The sequence below is a fragment of the Eupeodes corollae genome, chromosome 3, assembly GCF_945859685.1.
Source record: "Eupeodes corollae chromosome 3, idEupCoro1.1, whole genome shotgun sequence".
In the NCBI taxonomy this organism is placed as follows: domain Eukaryota; kingdom Metazoa; phylum Arthropoda; class Insecta; order Diptera; family Syrphidae; genus Eupeodes; species Eupeodes corollae.
Genome location: NC_079149.1, coordinates 136,610,347 through 136,629,984, shown reverse-complemented (window position 1 = coordinate 136,629,984; position 19,638 = coordinate 136,610,347). Strand labels below are relative to the sequence as shown.

Here is a 19,638-nt window from a genome sequence, read left to right as displayed (position 1 = left end):
AAGAACAGCATAAAACGAATATAAGAAAAAAGAAACGTCAAAATGAGTCTACTAAAAATTTTCCCGAGACTCACCGGAAATTTTTGTTTGCATCTCATTTTCTCATAGTTGCTTTCTTTTTCGCACTCATGTGAGTCGTGAGTCGTGAGGCATCGTGTAATACCAGACTTAACTGCAACATTGCATGTAGGAAAAATTCCATTATTTTGTTTATTCTTTCAAAAACATTGGTTATTCTAAAATGTTGGAGAAGATACGATACAGAGAAAAATTTATATCCCAAAATTAACGAAAAATTGCTTGTCAAAAGTCAAAGTAAGCCATTTTGTAGTAAAAATAAACAAGAAATTAGATGAATACGACACTGTTAACAAATTGCAGTTTATAACGTGTCATATTAAAACATTTTGTTTTGTGTTAAGGGTCAGTTTGCACTTTGCACGAAAATTGTTTTGTTGTTTTAACCTTTTTCCAAAGTTGATAAATTAATCAAAATAAAGTAGTTTAATATGGGTCTCATTTTAACAAATTTGTTCTACTGCCTGAAAATGAAAATTTAAAAAAATATACTTTCGAAATTTAAACAGCACCAACATCGGTTTGAAATCGATTTTCTAATCTCCCATCGAATACAACTTTCTGAGCTAAACCAACATCAGATAATAAATTATGAAGATATCTACTTTTTTATAAAAACAATATGTTCTACTACGTTTGCAAGCCACGCAGGACAGCGATCCTTCCTTACAAAAGATGGAGAGTATCATCACAGCTTTTGAGTTATCGCAGAAAGCCACATCAATCTTGAAGGAAGGAGAAAGAAAACCAATGTCTACCACCGCCGCCGTTGAAGTCAACGCTATTTACTCGAGTAAGTCACAAAACGCCAATTATTTAAATAGAAAGTCATGTCCTGATTGCAACGTGCAACATGACCGCCAAAATTGCAAATATTTAGATTTTGTATGTGACAAATGCCATCGACGTGGGCATATCCAGAGCGTATGTCTTTCGAACAAAAAACAAAATACACGTGATCGACGTCGTAGGAAACGGGATTATTCTCAAAACCGACAAAGCAATCGCTCAAGCTCCAAGCATCGTCATTACCAATCGCGTTCACATAATAATCAAAATACTTCGAATAAAGATTTTAGAGAAACAGCACATTTAATACACGAAGTGCAGCATGAAGACATATGCACTCTAAAAGAATCAATTGGTCAATGCGAAGAATCAAAAAAGAGATTAATTGTGTCACTAGAAGTAAACAAAGTGCCGCTTGATTTTCAATTAGACACGGGGGCTACCTGCTCATTAATAGGTTTGCAAGGTTATCGGAATTTAGGAGAACCAATTTGTGCAACGACCGACCGAGTACTGAGAGCATATGGTAATATTAAAATTCCCATTAAAGGCATGATTTCGGCAGAGATTATTTGGAGGGGTATTGTACGTAGATTGCCTTTATTAGTAGTCGATAGCGAATATGGTTCCAACATTATGGGAATGGACTTGTTTGATGCGTTTGATCTTAGCATAAAGCAACAAAGTGAAGAAAAAGCTCTACATGTTTCAAGTGACAATTCTGACAAAGAGCAGCAACAACTAGCTTTAGAAGCAAAAACACTTTGTGAACGTTATAAATCAGTGTTCAATTCAGAGCTGGGATGTAGCAATAGTTACGTTGGTCATTTGGTATTAAAGGCTGATGCACAACCAAAATTTTGTAAATATCGACCCGTCCCTTTTGCCCAAAAAGAAAAAGTGAAAGCCGAAATAGAAAGACTTCTTAAGCTGGGTATTCTCCGGCGAATTGAGACGAGTCAATGGGCTGCCCCCATCGTCCCTGTTCAAAAAGCGAATGGTTCGATTCGTATTTGTGGCGATTTCAAGCAAACAATAAATCCGCAACTAATAGTAAATCGTCATCCATTGCCACGGGTCTTGGACATTTTTCACAGTCTTGAAGGTGGTTGTTATTTTACGAAAATAGATCTCTCTGATGCTTATTTACAGATCCCGTTAGATGAGGAGTCTCAGAAAATCTGTGTCATTTCCACTGAGTTTGGTCTGTTTCAATATCTACGTGTACCTTTCGGTACAGCTAGCTCTACGGGAATTTTTCAAAACTACATCGAACAATTGACAACCGGGCTGTTTGGCGCAGCTTATGTCGATGATGTCATTATTTCTGGGAGAAGCAAAGGAGAGCATTTGGATAATCTAAAGACTTTTCTTGAACGTCTTGAGAGTCATGGCCTACGATGCCGTCTATTAATATTAGTGGTTCCAAAAAAAACAACAACAAAAAAAACAATAGTGCAACCCCATAATAAAATATCATAGAAATCACGCCACTCAAAAAACAACAAAAACACACCAAAAACAAAAAAATGATAAGCCACTCAGCACAGCACTTCACAGTGAGTACCATCCCATCCTTACTTTCCCCTTCTTCCACAGTTGCACAGCCTAGTTTATGTATCAATTACAATTGGAATTGGTGCATTTGCTAATCTGTGTTTCAGCAGATTATTTGAATTGAATTTACTGTTTTGCATCACAGGGTCGGATCGGTTCTCGTCACTGCTAAGGCATAACACTAGCAGTGAAGGGTATTGATAATTATTCTGTGTTTCAATTCAGTGAATTTTATTTTTCATCTCTATCTGTATTGGTTTTAGAAATTTTTTTTATTTTGCAATGACTGGACAACTCAGAGTAGATTATTGTAATATTCGTGGGCTAAGGACAAATTTTTTGTTAGCATACCGCCATACTGTTTCATACAGGCCAGCTGTTTTGGCACTAAGTGAAACCCAAGTAGGTGAGGATTCCGATCCTGCTGAATTTTTTATTCATGGGTATAGCTTGGTGCCTTTATTCTTTTCTCACCATGGCCTCGCCATATACATTAGGAATGATGTTGCTTATCAGCTCTTACCACAATATGGTCTTTGCACCAATTCCTTTTTTAATTATATGTGGTTTAAATTCTCCGTGAATAAGCAAATCATTCACTACTGCTTCCTTTATCGAAGCCCAAATTTAGACAGAGTATCAACTTCTCGTGAATTTGATGCTTTGTCTGATTCCATCCAAAGAATTGTTTCGTCCTATCCTCGCACTGAAATCGTTGTTACGGGCGATTTCAATGTACACAATTCTTCATGGCTTCAACATTCAGGCCAGACAACACCCGATGGAGTGTGTGCAGAAATCTTCGCTGAGTTGAACCACCTAACTCAGCTTGTCAACGAGCCAACCCGAATATCGGACGTTGAAGGTCGAGCAGAAAACACTCTTGACTTGTTTCTTACCTCTGACCCTGATAAGTACACTGTTAGTGTTCTATCTCCTCTAGGCACATCTGACCATTGTGTTATATCAGCAAATTTCTCGTGCAAAAATCCAGTTAAAGAAAGAGCTCCTAAGAGAACCGTTTGGCAATACGAGAAAGCCAACTGGGACGGTCTCAATAATTACTTCAGGATCTTTAACTGGTCACTATGCTTCCTCGATAGTGACGTTGACGCCAGCGCTGATATGATCACAAGTTTGATTCTCCTGGGAATGAGAACTTTTATCCCGAATAGGGTTAAAAGCATCAGACCCAAGGGAAACGCTTGGTTTGATGCGAGCTGTAAAGAGGTTATTAGGGTCAAAGAGGTTAGTTTCCGTTGCTATAAAGCCAACCGTACTGAGGAAAGCCGGAAAAAGTTCAAACAAGCCAGGAAGGCCTGCAACGCCCATATTCGACGGACCAAATTTTTACATGACCAAAATTTACGGCAAAAAATACTGCAATGTCCCAAAGGCAGTAAAAATTTTTGGTCATTTGTAAAAAACATGAGGAATTCTTCCTCTTCTTCGGTTCCTACGCTCGTTGATAATGACACTCCTTTTGTTAGCTCTTTAGAGAAAGCTAATCTCTTTGCTAGGCAGTTCGCCGCCAATTCTACGCTGCCAGTGAGTGTTATGACTCCGCCTGTACTTGAGCGAGTTAGTGATTCTATGGGACCAATCTTTTTTCGCACTCGTACTGTGGCAAGAGTCCTAAGAGATCTAAACACACATAAATCCGCTGGTCCGGATGGTATCCCCGCTATTGTTCTGAAGAGGTGTTCTTCAACGCTGGCAAAACCACTGCGTAAGCTTTTTCATCTGTCCTACTCCTCAGGTCTCGTTCCGAGCGGATGGAAAACGGCATTTGTCCAGCCTATTCCCAAAAAAGGCGAATCTTCCTCACCCTCTTACTACCGACCGATTGCACTTACGTCCCTTCTTTCCAAGGTCATGGAAACGCTGATTAATTATCAGCTCAAGAAATATCTTGAAGATCGAAAGCTTCTTAATGACCGGCAATACGGCTTTCGTAGCAATAGGTCCACTGGTGATCTCATGGTTCATCTCACCGAACAGTGGAGCAAATCTTTACATCGTTTTGGAGAAAGTAAGATTATTGCACTTGATATTTCAAAAGCATTTGATAGGGTTTGGCATCAGGCTCTCTTATCGAAAATGCGTGCATTCGGTTTTCATGAATCCCTGCTTCATTGGATTAGTAATTACCTTTCGGATCGTTCAATACAAGTAGTATTGGATGGATTCAAGTCTGAAAACCATAAAATAAATGCTGGTGTGCCCCAGGGCTCTGTTTTATCCCCAACACTCTTTCTCATTTTTATTAATGATCTTCTGTCTGTAACATCTAATCCAATACATTGTTTCGCTGACGATAGTACTCTTAGCTTTTCATATTCGTTTTCAGACTCACATCCCTCTTCTTCGGATGTGGAACTGCAACGACAAAATATGATAAGCTCATTAAATTCCGATCTAAACAGCATTGTTCAATGGGGATTAAAAAACCGCGTGGAATTTAATGCTTCGAAAACCCAATGCTGTCTTGTATCGTTAAAGCGAGATATACCCCCATTGCCATTATCCATGGTTGGCACTTGCATCAATGAGACTGAACACCTCGATATTCTCGGTATGTGTGTCACCAACCACCTCTTATGGAATGATCACATACGCGATGTCGCCAAAAATGCCGCAAGGTGTTTGGGTTTTCTTAGGCGATGCAAGAAATATTTCACACCTTCTGATCTGGCTGTTATCTACAAGACTTACATACGTCCAAAGCTTGAGTATAACTCCCATCTCTGGGCTGGTGCTCCTGCAACTTACTTAAGCCTCTTGGATAGTATTGAACGTAGAGCATTTAAATTGATAGGTGATAATATCATCATAAGTTCATTTACTTCGCTTGAACATCGACGCAAGGTCTCTTGTCTGACCCTTTTTTACCGTTATTTTAACGGCTTATGCTCTAGTGAAATAGCCAGTTGCATTCCTCCCCTTAAACAGTTCAACCGTAATACTCGCGCTTCTAGGAATGCTCATCAGTATACCCTCGAGCCCAACTTCGGTCGTACTGTCAAATACAGAGATTCGTTCTTTAGCCGTACTACGCGAATGTGGAATGCCTTACCACACTCTGTCTTTCCTAGTCATTGCAATATTCAGGAATTCAAAACCAATGTGCACCGACATCTCCTTTTAAACCCTCTCTCCTCTTCCTAGTGCTCACACTGTGCATCTGCATAATAAGGGTAGTAATATCCCCTTGAGTGTGTGTTTATTATAAAAAAAAAAAAAAAAAAAAAAAAGAAAAATGTGAATTTGCCAAAAGCAAAATCGAGTACCTGGGTCATATAATAGACGCAACTGGCATTCGTCCGTCTGAGTCACGACTACTTGCCATCAAAGACTTGCCCGAGCCCAGCAACTTGAAGGAACTAGAAGCATTTGTAGGAAAAATAAACTACTATAATCAGTTTATAGAAAATTTTGCACAAATTGCTGCCCCGTTAAATAAACTTCGATCGAAGAATGTAAAATTTATATGGGGAGACGAGCAGCGAAAAGTTTTCCAAATATTTAAAGAGAAACTCATGAGTGTATCGAGGTTAGTTCATTTTCAAAATGATCTGCCAGTTTCTTTAGCGACAGACGCATCGTCGCATGGTATTGGCGCGGTAATATCTCACATATATCCGGACGGATCTGAGAAACCGATAGCTTTTGCTTCGAAGACATTAACAGAATCCCAGAAACGCTACAGTCAGATCGAAAAAGAAGCTTTGTCGATCATATTCGGAATAAAAAAGTTTCACCAGTACTTGTTTGGGCGTCAGTTCGAGTTGATCACTGACCACCAGCCCTTAGTGTCAATTTTCAATCCCAGTAAGAAACTTCCGCAAATGACCATAGCTCGACTACAACGTTGGGCAATCATTCTGATGAGCTACTCTTATACCATTCGATATCGACCAACAGCACAACATGCCAACGCTGACTGCCTATCAAGATTACCAATTGGACCTGATGAGGAGTTTGACAACATGGATGAATCGTGTCATACTTTAGATGTCTACAGTTCTTTTATCGAAGATTTTCCCATAAATTCATCCACTGTAGCTGAACACTCTAAAAAAGATAGTATTTTAAATAAGGTAGTATTTTATATACAGCATGGATGGCCAAATCAGTTGCCGAGTTGTGAAGCTAATTTGATTCCCTATTTTCGTCGAAGGTTAAGCTTGTGTGTGTGTACTAATGTTGTTTTATTACAGACTGAACATCCCAGAGTAGTAGTTCCTCGAAGTTTACAGCCGAAGGTACTATCATTACTCCACGAGGGTCATTGGGGAGAGACAAGAATGAAGCAGCTGTCACGTCGGTATTGTTGGTGGCCGGGTATAGATGAGATGATTCACCATACTGTAAATGAGTGCAACGCCTGCCAGCTCAATGCGTCACAACCTACAAAGCATTACACCAGCTGGCCAACTACCGAGCATTCATGGGAGCGCATTCACATCGACTACGCCGGACCTTTTGAGAAATTTATGTGGCTTATCATCGTCGACTCATTCTCAAAGTTCCCGTTCGTTGTTCGCATGCAGTCAACAACTTCGAAAGCGACAATAGGTGCTCTTCGTTCTGTATTTGCACTCGAAGGATTACCAAAAACCATAGTGTCAGATAATGGCACCCAATTTTCTTCGGCAGAGTTTAAGAATTTTTGTCAAGAGAACGCCATTACTCATTTAACCTCTGCACCTTTCAACCCTGAATCAAACGGTGCGGCAGAACGCATGGTGCGAACGTTCAAAACAGCGTTGACCAAGATCTTATGTACGACATTGACTCTAAAAATATCCTCAGATTCCATTACATTCACTCATGTAAACGAGGTTAATGTCAAATTTTGTTCCTCACCAATGACGCACAGATGGCTTGAATCTTAATAAGTTGTAATTCAAAGTTTACTTGTTGCCTTTAGCACAGATAATTTCTTAATGCGCTTTTTATGTCTGACATCTGTGGTTGAAGTTTCAAACTAAAATTTGGATTTAGTACTAAAGCAAATACACACACCATCTGTCAATTACGTTTTCCTATGCACTTGTTCTAAAATAAGGGAACATTTTGTTCCTAGGGAAAATATAATGATTACAAACGATACGAAACGATATTGCGACACTTTTTATATAATATTCTTATTAATTATGTTATAATTATTAATTATAGATACAAAAAAATAAAACCCAGTTTTTGAAAACTGACATTCGTATTTATTAAAATTCGTAGCACATTTTAACCGAGTAAATATTTGCGATTGCGTAAGAATTTATTAAGGCGTCCTACAACGTTTTTAGAACCTATAAAAAAACTGTTTAAGCGTTAAGCTTAAAATAAATCTGTTTAACATTACATAACTTTTAAAAGTAACTTTTTGGTTATGGCGAATGTCAGCATAACCTTACGTGGCCTTGGATGCAGCGTTTTAAATATAATTCTTTTATCTTCTTAATTATTGGATCTTATGTCAAAGATAAAATAAAATACGGAACCTTCCTCAATAACTTACCCGTTAAGAGCAAGGCATGTATGTACATATATCCACGACGAATAAAAATAATAAATATAGAATAGACAATTACACCTGACAGTTATAGTTCGTCAGCGATTATCAGCCTTAAAGATGATGATTTAATATCTTGCATATGACGGCGCGAAGAAAAAGAAAAAAGCCAAATGTCATCCAGAAAACTATCTATAAAATCAATAGATAGTCCAACGCAATTTTAACGACCTATCATTAACACATTAGTTTGAAAAAAAAGAACGAAACAAGAGATAAAACCACCTAGATTGACGGTGATCTGAACGGGACAAGGTGGTTCGAGAGGCGTGAAATTTTTCCCAAACGCCACTCTTATATGGTAGCTCGTAAATAGCACCTTTGTTGTTTAATGATGAACATAAGGGCAGATGTTTGAAGCATTTATGACGGTATCATAAAATTCCGAACCGAAAGTGTTTTAAGTCGCACGCCTTAAGAAATTTTCAATTAAAAAAAGATATTTTTATACCCAATTGACATACGTCATGGGCTGTGTCGAAATTCAATAAAAGGGATGATAGCAAAAATTATTATTAAAAGAATCAATTATCTGATGATAAATAAAAAACTCAATCAAAAATCACCATTTGCGGTGTGTGCTAAATATGGCTTAAAACACCACAGCTTATAACATCACGTAGATCTTGTTTAGCGAGAACGCAAACAGCATCCCGTTTCGACATCAAAACATAATGTCGCTTTGCACTAAGTGAGTTGGGAAGTGCACTGGGGGCGCTATATTCTCTTTGCATCATGGCTAGCGCGTGCCGGTGAAATAAAGCACGCTCAGAGGCATAGATCTGCCGATAAGATGATTATGCGGGATGTCGGTAGCGTTAAGTTGTGTAAGCATTTACCCGTTAGGTGATTGACGCCGATAACATACGACGACGATGACGATGAGATGCGATGGTGAGTGCACACTAAGAGCTCTTCTCTTGACGTTTACCGCATTAACGCAACTTACCCCATAAATTGTAACATTCTAATAAAACAAACAACAACACAAAAACCTACCACCCTGCTGCAAAAAGAGCGTGCTAAAGTGGACTTGCCACAAGAATGTCAACTTGACAGATTCGTGATAGTGCAAATAGTTATGGTTTCACAATTGAGATATTTACAATTTTATAAAATTTGCATTTTCAAGAAACCCTACAATCTAATGCAGTGTTATTTTATCGTTGTTTAAGGTACTCTTGTATGAGCAAATAATCGACGAGGTTGGTAGTATACTTATGCAAATTCTGTGCGTAATGTCAGTGGGTGTTACATTTTAATAATTTCCCTTGGACTGGAAGGACTTTAAGCGGATTTGTGATGAGTTTAGTTTTGTAAATATAATACCACACCTCACATGAAACCATAGAGATGTTTTAATGAATTCAAAAATTATTTGTATTGATTTCATATTATTTTTGTTTTAGCACAAAGTTTGTGCAGTTTTATAAACAAGTTAGAAGAGGGATATAGATAGCTTTCAATAACTTAAAAAGAGCTTCATATTTTACTAGCTATTCCAACATTGTAATCCCTTGCTAAAATACTAATATGTGCATCTGAAGAGTGACAGCTCGTAAAAAAAAAAAACAAAGAATAAAACCTAAATCTGAATAAGGGACTGATTAATTTGAAATGTCAGATCAGATCATCTGAACACTTTTAAATAATGACAGTTCGTTAATGAAACAAAAAAACAAAACAAACACACCTAAATCTGCAACACGGACCAATTGATTTAAAATGTTGAACAACTGATGTCACATGGATAACGCAAATAAATAATTTGAAGGTCAGGTCAAATAGAGAGTTGTTGTCTGGGACGGCCAGAACACCGCTGCCCTCCTTGTTCTGATACGTAAACAAGAACGCGGTGAGATTTCGGCGTCCTTAAAGAACTACAAATCCAACAAATTTCAGTGTCTTTTTTTAACAGCAAAAGTTATGAATTTTCGTGAAGAATTGCGATGAGCAACAACAAAATGAGACATTAAGAAATAAATAACTTTGTTTACTGCTCTGCTTTGACGTTTGCCCGTCACGTTCTTTGTAAAAATCTATAACTTCAATTTGACGGTCGTGTTCCATTTTTAAATGCTGGCCTTGATCGCGTTCTACTTGAACAACTACGCAATATTTTACAGAAAACAAGGAAAATTTGTTTTTCGTCCAAAAATTAATTGCTGTCCCACGCCCACCGGGCTGCGTTCTGTTTGAGCAGGCCTTAAGTCAAAGTAGCCATTTTGTGATTTTAGTTTAAACTAAATTTTTGAAATAAACAACATCAACGTCGATATAATCATTTAAATGTATTTATATGCTGATTTGTATTTTTTACAATTTAACTATAAACTAATAAAATAGTGACAAGAAATGCAACAATCAACAACTGTCTATTTTATTGCAGCAACATTTTTGACACTTAAACCACAGTAAAATATAAAACAAAATAGTAACACGAGATTGTAAACGAACAGAGCTAATAAAAACTCATGGAATGTATGTTTCTACCCATAGAAAAAAATATAGTAAAATCCCCTCCAAACAAAAAATAGGGGGTTGAATATTACATTATGTTGTTATTAGGTGCCTCATGTTACAAACGCGGTTTTATTTGCCAGCAAAATCTATAGAAACACGAAACAATGCAACATGAAACTCCAATATCCCATGTAGAATGAAATACAAAAATATTGTGGCTTTCTAACATAAAAATATACCATCATCTCGCGACCTCCCCACGTGCCAAGATTTTTGGTGTAGCCTTTCAATAAAAACTAATGAGCATCATGTTCGAATGACCAACATTTGAAGGATATAACAAGAACGTTGAGAACGTACGTACGGCATCGGCACAGCCCCGCAGTTACAGTAACATATATTTGTTTGTGCAAAGTGGTAAAGACAAACATCGTTAAGTAAGTTACAAAAGTTTTATCAACCCTCATTTTGGCATACAATAGCAAAACACCCGCTTACAATGGTGTTGACACGTGTAGACATTTTTGCTTTTGTACAAAATCAGTAACGCAGTCAAATCCATATACAGTTTCACATTTCGATTCGAATTGCGAGCACGACACTCTCCAATTAAGCGAAGTTTTCAAAACATTGCACTCTCAAAGTGCGCACACGTGTCTTAAGGATAAAAGAGGATCTTGGGACGTGTTACTCGTTTAGCTCTGATTATGACGCACTGACGGATGTAGCATAATCGGCGGAAAACAATCCATGCTTTCTTTTTGTTTTCGACACACGGTGGTTACGGTGGTATAGTGTTGTTGGTGCTTTATGTGTAAACAAACATACCTTACACCCGTTCAGAGATTCAATGCGATGTTCATAATGGAGATCAGCCTTAAAACAATAACAGAGCAATATTGTCGTTTTGGCGGTATACTGATGGTTAAAGCGACTTCGCGCGTACGACGCACGGGCGGCGGCGGTGGTGGATACATAATTCAAAGGAATTGTGATTGTAATTATCTGTTTGTAAACAAACAAAAGATAAAAAGCAATTGCTCAGCACACCGATTCGTGGGGGTTGTTCAATAAGAAATGAAAGATTAAACACATAATTACCTAGAATTGGTGCTCGTTCTTTTGGATGGCCTTTCAAACAAACCATTCGCGGTTTGCCTTGCCTGCCTTGCTTGCCTGTATAACGAAATGATAAATAGACCTTGCAAGTGGGTGTTTTTTCAAATTTTCAATTTTCATTTGAATCCCGCATATGTGGTGTTATATTGTATGTTTTATAAGAGGACTATAAATAGGGGAGACTGAAGCATATCGAACGGTAGCTATTCTATTGAATGAACTCTTTGCAAACGTTCATAAATTAATTTTTGAAATATGATAAATTGGCGTTGACATATTTTCAGCAGATTGTTGTCAAATCAAAGGTTTGCTCAATTTATTTCAGGAAAGTGAAGACATCAATCAAAAAAGTAAAAGTCATGTACTTAGGTATCCACTTCTCCAGCGGCATCACTGGTAAGCATACTTACGTCAGAATAAAGCACTGGTTACATTTATTCACAAAGTCACCATTAGTATTTTATTTTTAAAAACTATTGTTGAGAGTTTACTTTATGTTTTTCGAATGGGTTCTGAGTTGAATATTTTAATTGAATGTGACCAAAGATAAAAATATGACTGAATTCCGTCTTTGTATATAAAATCTTTAGTATCTACTATCGTGGAACTGCTTTTTTGACGTTCGTCGAAGCCACGAAATTGTATGATTTATATAAAAAGCCCCTAGGTGTTGCCGTCCCCTTAAAGTTTCACGATGAAAGTACTTTAGGTTTCATATACAAAGATTCCGTGTAATTTTACCCTATTGTTCCCTACATCTTAAACCGAATCTTCTGTCAAACAAAAATCAACTCACACGTTTGGCGGCGGCGCTTTTAAATCAAGTTCTTTGACAGACAAGTGTTTCGTATTCGTATATAAAGTACTAGTGCTCGTCTACTTTCAAATACATCACAGCTGGAATATAGCAAAAATATTTGGAGAAAAACAAATTTATTTTCTCATCGAATAGCTCTTCATTATCACTATCGGATTTCAAAAAAGAAAACTCTTCTTCAGAAGTAATTTTGCGTGCCGCTTTACGCTGCCGTTGCCGATGCCGCCGCCAACGCCGCCATCACCATTTGCCGACAGTTTTAATTTGGTTCAATTTTCAGTGATGTCCTGTCTACGCCATCACTTATGTTCATTTTCGCCTTCGCCAGTCTGTCTGTCTGTCCCTCTTGGCCATTTTTATTGTTCTCTTTTGACTGTTTTGGTTTTGGTTCTTTTGATCAGAAGAAGAAAAATCATGTCAGCAGATCAGAGGGTTTTTTTTTGTCTTCTCGATTCTGTAGTTTACTTCGTATTTTCAAAAATATTTCGAATTGAGTATTCTATTCTATTGTCAGCGCAGTTGGTGTTGGAGAGCAGCAGCATGACAAAAAGTGTGCTAAACACCAAATTCGAATTCGAACGAAATGTCAAAGAACAGAACAGTATACCTCCTATCGATCTATCGATCTTCGGATGGTGCCAACATGTGGTGACAGATGAGAGTACACGGAAGAACCTTAAAAAGGCGGTGCTACCTAGGGTGCTGTCGTCGGGGCAGTTTCAAAAGTTGTTTTTTTCTTCTTTTAATTTTCTTTTAAAATGAAGAAAGATAAAGGATGACATCTTTTCTACAGTTTACTTTGTTTTCTTGCAACGAGACCAGAAAATGTCAGCAAATGAGCGATCATCAGGACAGAGGGTGTTTGTGATGAACAAATTTTCGCAATAATCGGTTAACCTCAGGGGTCCCTTCTATTTGCTCTATTGTTTTTTTTGTTGGAATTTTTGTATAAGTTTGGATATCTATATCGTTGTCGTCTAACACCTGCCTGGGTTTTTGTAAACGGGTAACTCTTTAAACGAAAAATTGCAATGTTACGAAAGGACAACAGCATTCGGGATGTATTATCCTATTAAGAGCAAATAGGTTTTTCTAGAGTGTAAAATGTCCTCGATAATTAGGAATAGTAAGCCTACTCCTTCGTTGCACGCCCGAGTAATCGTCTTAAATATATCAACTACTTCATGTCACTCAAGGTAACATTATTATTTGTAAATCTGGAAACAATGAATGATGCTATAATCTGTTTCAGTAGCTAAAAATTCTCCTACATTTAAATATACAAATGTGGTCCTGTGTAAATCAGTTTTTTGTAAGTTACTTAAATCTCACATCAATTGACTTCTATACTATAAAGAAGAACTAAATATTTTCTTGAAATAATCTAGATTATAAATAATATTATGGTTTGAAACTGCCTGCATCCATATGGTCTTTTATAGGTTATGTAAAATGTATGGCACATTATTCTCTTGAAAATTAACAAAAATATCTTCCTTCCTTTTTGGTTTCATCAATCTTTCAAAATTTGGGTATGTTTGAGGATCACCTCAGATACTTTGCCTCGTTAAGAAGTTAGTAAATTTATTTTAAAATTATTTTTAGAAGTTATCTACACAATAAAATACTCGTAAAATGTTTATTTACAAATAACATCGAATGTTGGTTCCTGTGATGCGGTTATGGGAGGCTATGCTATAAAAATAGACTTCAATCGTAAAATGGACAGATATTTTGAAAAGAAAACCGACAAAAATAGCTAATGTGCAAAATAAATATTTGATTTTGCGAAACATTTTAATGTTTACAAATTTAAATCTTAAATGCTTTCAAAACATCTAAATCATACATTTTTCAGAAATATAAAAATAACATGGAGGAAATTTATTTAAAAAAAAACCAAAGGAATAATGTAAACAAAAGAAAATTTTTATATGAATGTTTGGGATTTAAAGTGGTAATAACTTATTAAGGGGTAGACTAATAGAAAGCCCGCACAAAATAGGCTTTCTGGTGATTTTTTTTTAAAACTATTCGAAATCAAATGGGAGTCCGGAAAATAAAATCTTACAATAAATATTTGTAATTGCTAACAATACATTTTTGTAAGCATTATTTTACAAAATGGTGATTGTGCAGTATTTTTGAAATGACGATGACATCTTTTACGATTTTTGCGGTACATTTAACTTTGGGAAAATGGTAAAAAATGTAACAAGAAAATCGTGAGATAATTTGTATACCAAATATACTATGCAATAAAACTAAAATCCAAAGTACTTCCAAAGAAAATGACACAATTTCAAATTTCAAGTCAAATCGGTCTAAAATTGTCTGAAATATGAGTTCAGCTAAGAAATTCAGTAACGAGATAAAAGCGTTTGAAATTTTGAGTAGTAGAAAAAAACGAACATTTTTTTCTTAAATATACATAGATTCAAAAAGCGAGTACTAAAAGGTTTTTCTTAGCCATAATTTTTAGATAAAATTAACATTTTTGATGTGCTGGGATACATAAGATAAAATAAGTTTTGTTATTAAAAATACAATCAATTTTTGTTTTTGGTTGGACAGTTGGGAACGTCAAACTGTATTGACATTTCTGTCTAGTAATATTTGACGATGCCAGAAAAACGTTTCCATATTCTGTAAATTTGCTTTGACAAGATAATTGTTGGTAAAATATTTCCATCAAAGGCAAAATTGTCATTTGTGGAGCGAAAACAATTCTCAAGACAGTACAGAATTCCTTATTTCTATCGAAATGATGAAGGGGCTGCCGTTCCTGTGTGGATAGATAGTTTTACTTCAAACAATTAAGCATCTTAGCATTGAAGACGATTGGTTCCTTCAAGATAGTTTAACTTCGCAACTTCTCACTTACCGCGCTAGCCATTAATTTATTGCAAAATTAATTTTGTGAAATCTTTATTTTTAGAAGTCGCCATGACTTTTTAACGTATTTTAATAACTTTGTATAGGGATATGCTAAGTCCTTGCCGGCAAGCCACCAATTTTTGAGCCGAATGGAAGCTAATAATCCTTATTTCGAACTCGCCATTAAAATCACACTATTACGTCACGTTTTTGAGTTAACCCCATTTGGAACAAAAACAAATCACTATGTAGGACTTTTTGGAAGTATGTTAGTTCATGAACTAGTTTTCTTTTCATAGAAATGTTATATCATTTTCCACGACACCTATCTTGAACATTAAATTGAAATATTATCAATATGTCAGTATTTACTTCTCGAAAAACTCAGATAAGTTTCTAGACTTGTAGGCACCCATCCAACATGAACAGCTTAACCATTTATGATAAAATGGTTTTTGATAAGACGGTTAAATATGGTGATCTCATGGTTTATCTCACCGAACAGTGGAACAAATTTTTACATCGTTTTGGAGAAAGTAAGATTATTGCACTTGATATTTCAAAGGCATTTGATAGAGTTTGGCATCAAGCTCTCTTATCGAAAATGCGTGCATTTGGTATTCATTATTCCCTTCTTCGTTGGGTTAGAAATTACCTTTCGGACCGTTCAATTCAATTAGTATTGGACGGGTTCAAATCTGATATTCATAAAATTAACGCTGGTGTGCCCAGGGCTCCGTTTGTCTCCTTGTCCTTGTCCTTCGGATGTGGAACTTCAACGGCAGCGTACGATAAGCTCATTAAATTCTGATCTCGACAGCGCGTAGAATTTAACGCAGGATCTAAAAGAGAGCTCTGAAAATGTTAGGCGATAGAACTATAACCGAAACAATTACGTCATTTAAACATCGCCGCAATATTTCATGCCTATTGTGTTCTGCCACTTGCATTCCCTCCCTCAAACAATTCAGCCGTAATACACGTACTTCTAGGAATGCACATCAGTTTAACCTTGAGCTCAAGTATAGAGATTCTTTTTTTAACCGCACATCGAGAATGTGAAATGCTTTACCCAGCTCTATTTTTCCCTATCATTTTGATATTCAAAACTTTAAGACCAATGTGCATCGGTATCTCCTCTTTAATCCTTCCCTATTTTCCTAAAGCTCGACTGTGTTTAAACTTTAAATATGTTAAGGGTATTAATAACGCCTTAAGTGCCCGTTTATTATAAAAAAATTATGGTTTCTCCTGATAATGAATCCGTTTTCCAAATGAATCCGAATTTTAAAATCTGGCTCAAAAATCAACTGGGTTTTTTTTCAAAACCATAAGAGCACAAAATTCAAGGTTTTTCTAAACTTCTTATAGAGTGAAATGGAGACTTATAATTTTTTGATTTAAAAAAATTAACACTTTAAAAAATTATATTTTATATTCGAAACTGAACTATTTAGTGCAACTTTTTTTTAAGTTACAATAAAATTCTTCCTGAGAACTATCAGGGGAAGAAGAATTTCGAAAAGGTAACTTTTAACATTGGTTTAACAATCGTTTCTTCTACCTTCAAAAAAGCGTTTTAACATTTAAAACAACATGCCACGGAAATATATTTTCAAAAAAAGCAATTAGAAGAAAATTAATTTAAATATGATTTACTACAATCAATAAATAACAATATTGATATATTTTATAGAATATAACAATGTATACAGAATAATTAATAATTCACTCTTTAACTGTAAAGTTACAAATTAATCAAGACTTGAAAATTGATTTGTAAACCTCGATAAAATTCAGGAGAAATATACAAATCGTATGGCAAATTGGAATATAAGAATTGGATTCAGTTTATTCAAAGTGAAAAGGAATTAAATGTACATTTTCTTTCGATTCTTGTATCTTAAAAGCTAAACATGTCAATTCCAAAAGGACATCATTCCACAGGTTGCCCATGCACAAATAAACATTGCACATTATACCTGAAAGGTAAACAGAATAGATCACATATTGCTCCCAGATCTTGTAAACCTAACAACTCCAAAACAGTTCCTCTTTTGTTTTTTTTTGGTAAAACTTTCTAAATTATTTCAGTAGTAAACACGCATTATCGGTTTTTCAAATTCAGTATCGGCCCTATAGCTTAACTAACAGCTGGAATTGTTTGCCTTTCAATGACAAAACAAATTGGAAAAGAAATCGACAATCGACAAACGAAGTGTCCCGCCGTTGACATCTTGTAAATTATTCCTTATTCAATTGTCAGGACAACACAGTTGGATGCCAAGTGATGCTAAATGCATTCGTTTTCTTCTTGTATCTTTTCTTATTTCTTTTTTGAAACATACAAAATACAACCATCACCATTTAAGAGCTATAGCGTTACTGTCTATCAGTTATGCGTGTCAAATTGAACTTGAATAGGTGATTTTCGGATAGCATCCAAATAATGCGCAACGAAAATCTTGATCTTCGTCAATTTATGGCTAATCTACAGGAAGTGACATTCTTGTTTGTCTATTTTCTCGGCACGGGGCATATTGTCAGTTGTCATTTGCTGGTACAGTTTAACATCGATAGCACCAATGAAGAGGTATCAAAAACACAAAAGAAGATACACATAAGATGAAGATACTTTGTGTCTCTATTTCCATGTTGTGTAGTGTTGATAGATAGTTTTGAGTTTGCTTTAGGTAAGGTTTGGGTTAAAAAAGATGTCCTTGATGTTTGATTCTTGATGTGGTGCTCTGCGAACTCAAAACAAATCATTGACCTTGGGCTTGGAGTTATGTTTTGGAAGACCGCGATACAAAACCATTTACTTGGTAAACCAAAATTTTGGTAGAATTTTGGTTCCCAACACGACCATGGAGAATGAGATGTTGTCATTGAAAATGTGGGTTTAGGGGCATCAGAGCAATGTCCTTGAGCTAAGGGATCGATGTTCTTAGTTGGGTTCTGTTTTTTTCAAAAAAGATCTGTGGAATTGCGATTTTCACCCGCTCCACGCCGATTACTATTATATTTACACTTGTGCTTTGTTTTCACATTTTAACTCGCCATCTCCATGGGACGTTTATTAATTTTCACAGCCGGACAACGGAACCGTTCAGTCGTGAAGAGTAATCGCCATCGCCACAATGCACTCGCACAATGAGCTCATTTGATTGGAACTAAAATATCAAAACCCGCCAATTCAGACTCAGACCACAATTCTCGACTTTATTTATTATATATTTTATTTTATTTTCATAAAGAAATGCTGCCATTTGTACGCTTGCATTGCGAATCGCTGCTGGCGCAAACCCTCTGTAAACAATACGCCTATTGGGAGGAATTGGGTGGCAGTAATGTCCTTTAACTTTGTTTCACAGCAATTGCTGCAGATTCTATGGTTCTGGTCTCATCAATTGAAAGAAATATTTTCAAAATAATTCCCTCAAAATTGAAAACAAAAAAGATCGAAACAACAGCAAAAGAATTAAAAATATAAAAAGTTTACTCGTAGATATATAAGTACAAAAAACATGCAGAAGAAAAAAAAAACTCACGATTTCGAAATCAATACAATATAATTGAGTGCCCACCCCTCCTAAGGAGTATAAGGACAACGGGTGGAAAATATTGTGAAAAATAAACTTCAAATGAAATGAACGCCGGTACTCTTGGTCTTGGAACTTGGTGTTGTTATTATTATTCTTTAGGATTCGTGTTAAAAAAAACTCTTGTTCATCCTGTGGCTATGTTATATGCAGGGGAAGTTCTTCTCTTCTACAGGATCTGGATCTAGATGTGGATGTGCCTTGGGCATAAAAGAATCCTTCAAAAGTATAAACTTCACGTGTATAGCAATTTTTTTGTATTATTATTATTTCGAATATATCGGTTGATATAATGAAGGGATATCGATGAACGATGAGGAAGGATGACGACAGTTGCGTTGAGTTGGCTGCTGCAACACTGAAGAGAAGAACGAGTATGCCACAAAACGTGACTCTAAACAAAAGAAGCCATTTTCATCGAAACTGCTATCCGCCAACTGCCATGTTGACAGAGTACAGAAGGACTTTTTTCTTTTTTATTCTTTTAGATACATTTCCTATTAAGTGTGTATTCTTCTACGTAGGTTTTCAGATACTGTCTTTTAGAAGAAGGAAACAACTTTTTAACTAAAAATATTGGTAGAAGATTCCAAACCGGAAGGCTCCACTTTTATTGTTTTTCTTTAGTTTAACACGAACTTTTGTTTTCAATCATTGAGGAAAAAGATGTTTTTATTTTAAGGAGATTTTTTTTGTTGCTTTATTTATGTACCAAGAAAATTCATTCTTTATAAAATTCGGCCCTTCAACGAAATCTGTGT

The 19,638-nt window shown here is 36.0% G+C and overlaps 1 protein-coding gene across 1 annotated transcript; it reads left to right on the top strand.

Moving 5' to 3' along the window:
• Window positions 1-753: 753 nt before the first annotated feature.
• Window positions 754-7,322, top strand: LOC129950831 (uncharacterized protein K02A2.6-like). Its single transcript, XM_056062750.1, has 3 exons — window positions 754-2,272; window positions 5,680-6,524; window positions 6,645-7,322. The coding sequence occupies exons 1-3, from the start codon at window positions 754-756 to the stop codon at window positions 7,320-7,322; spliced, it is 3,042 nt and encodes a 1,013-aa protein (XP_055918725.1).
• The last annotated feature ends 12,316 nt before the right edge of the window (window positions 7,323-19,638 follow it).

Coding starts and splice junctions, on each gene's coding strand:
- LOC129950831 (XM_056062750.1), top strand. CDS start 754: ATGGAGAGTATCATCACAGCTTTTGAGTTATCGCAGAAAGCCACATCA. Junction 2,273..5,679: donor GAGTCATGGCCTACGATGCC/GTCTATTAATAT, acceptor AAAAAAAAAAAG/AAAAATGTGAATTTGCCAAA. Junction 6,525..6,644: donor AAGATAGTATTTTAAATAAG/GTAGTATTTTAT, acceptor GTTTTATTACAG/ACTGAACATCCCAGAGTAGT.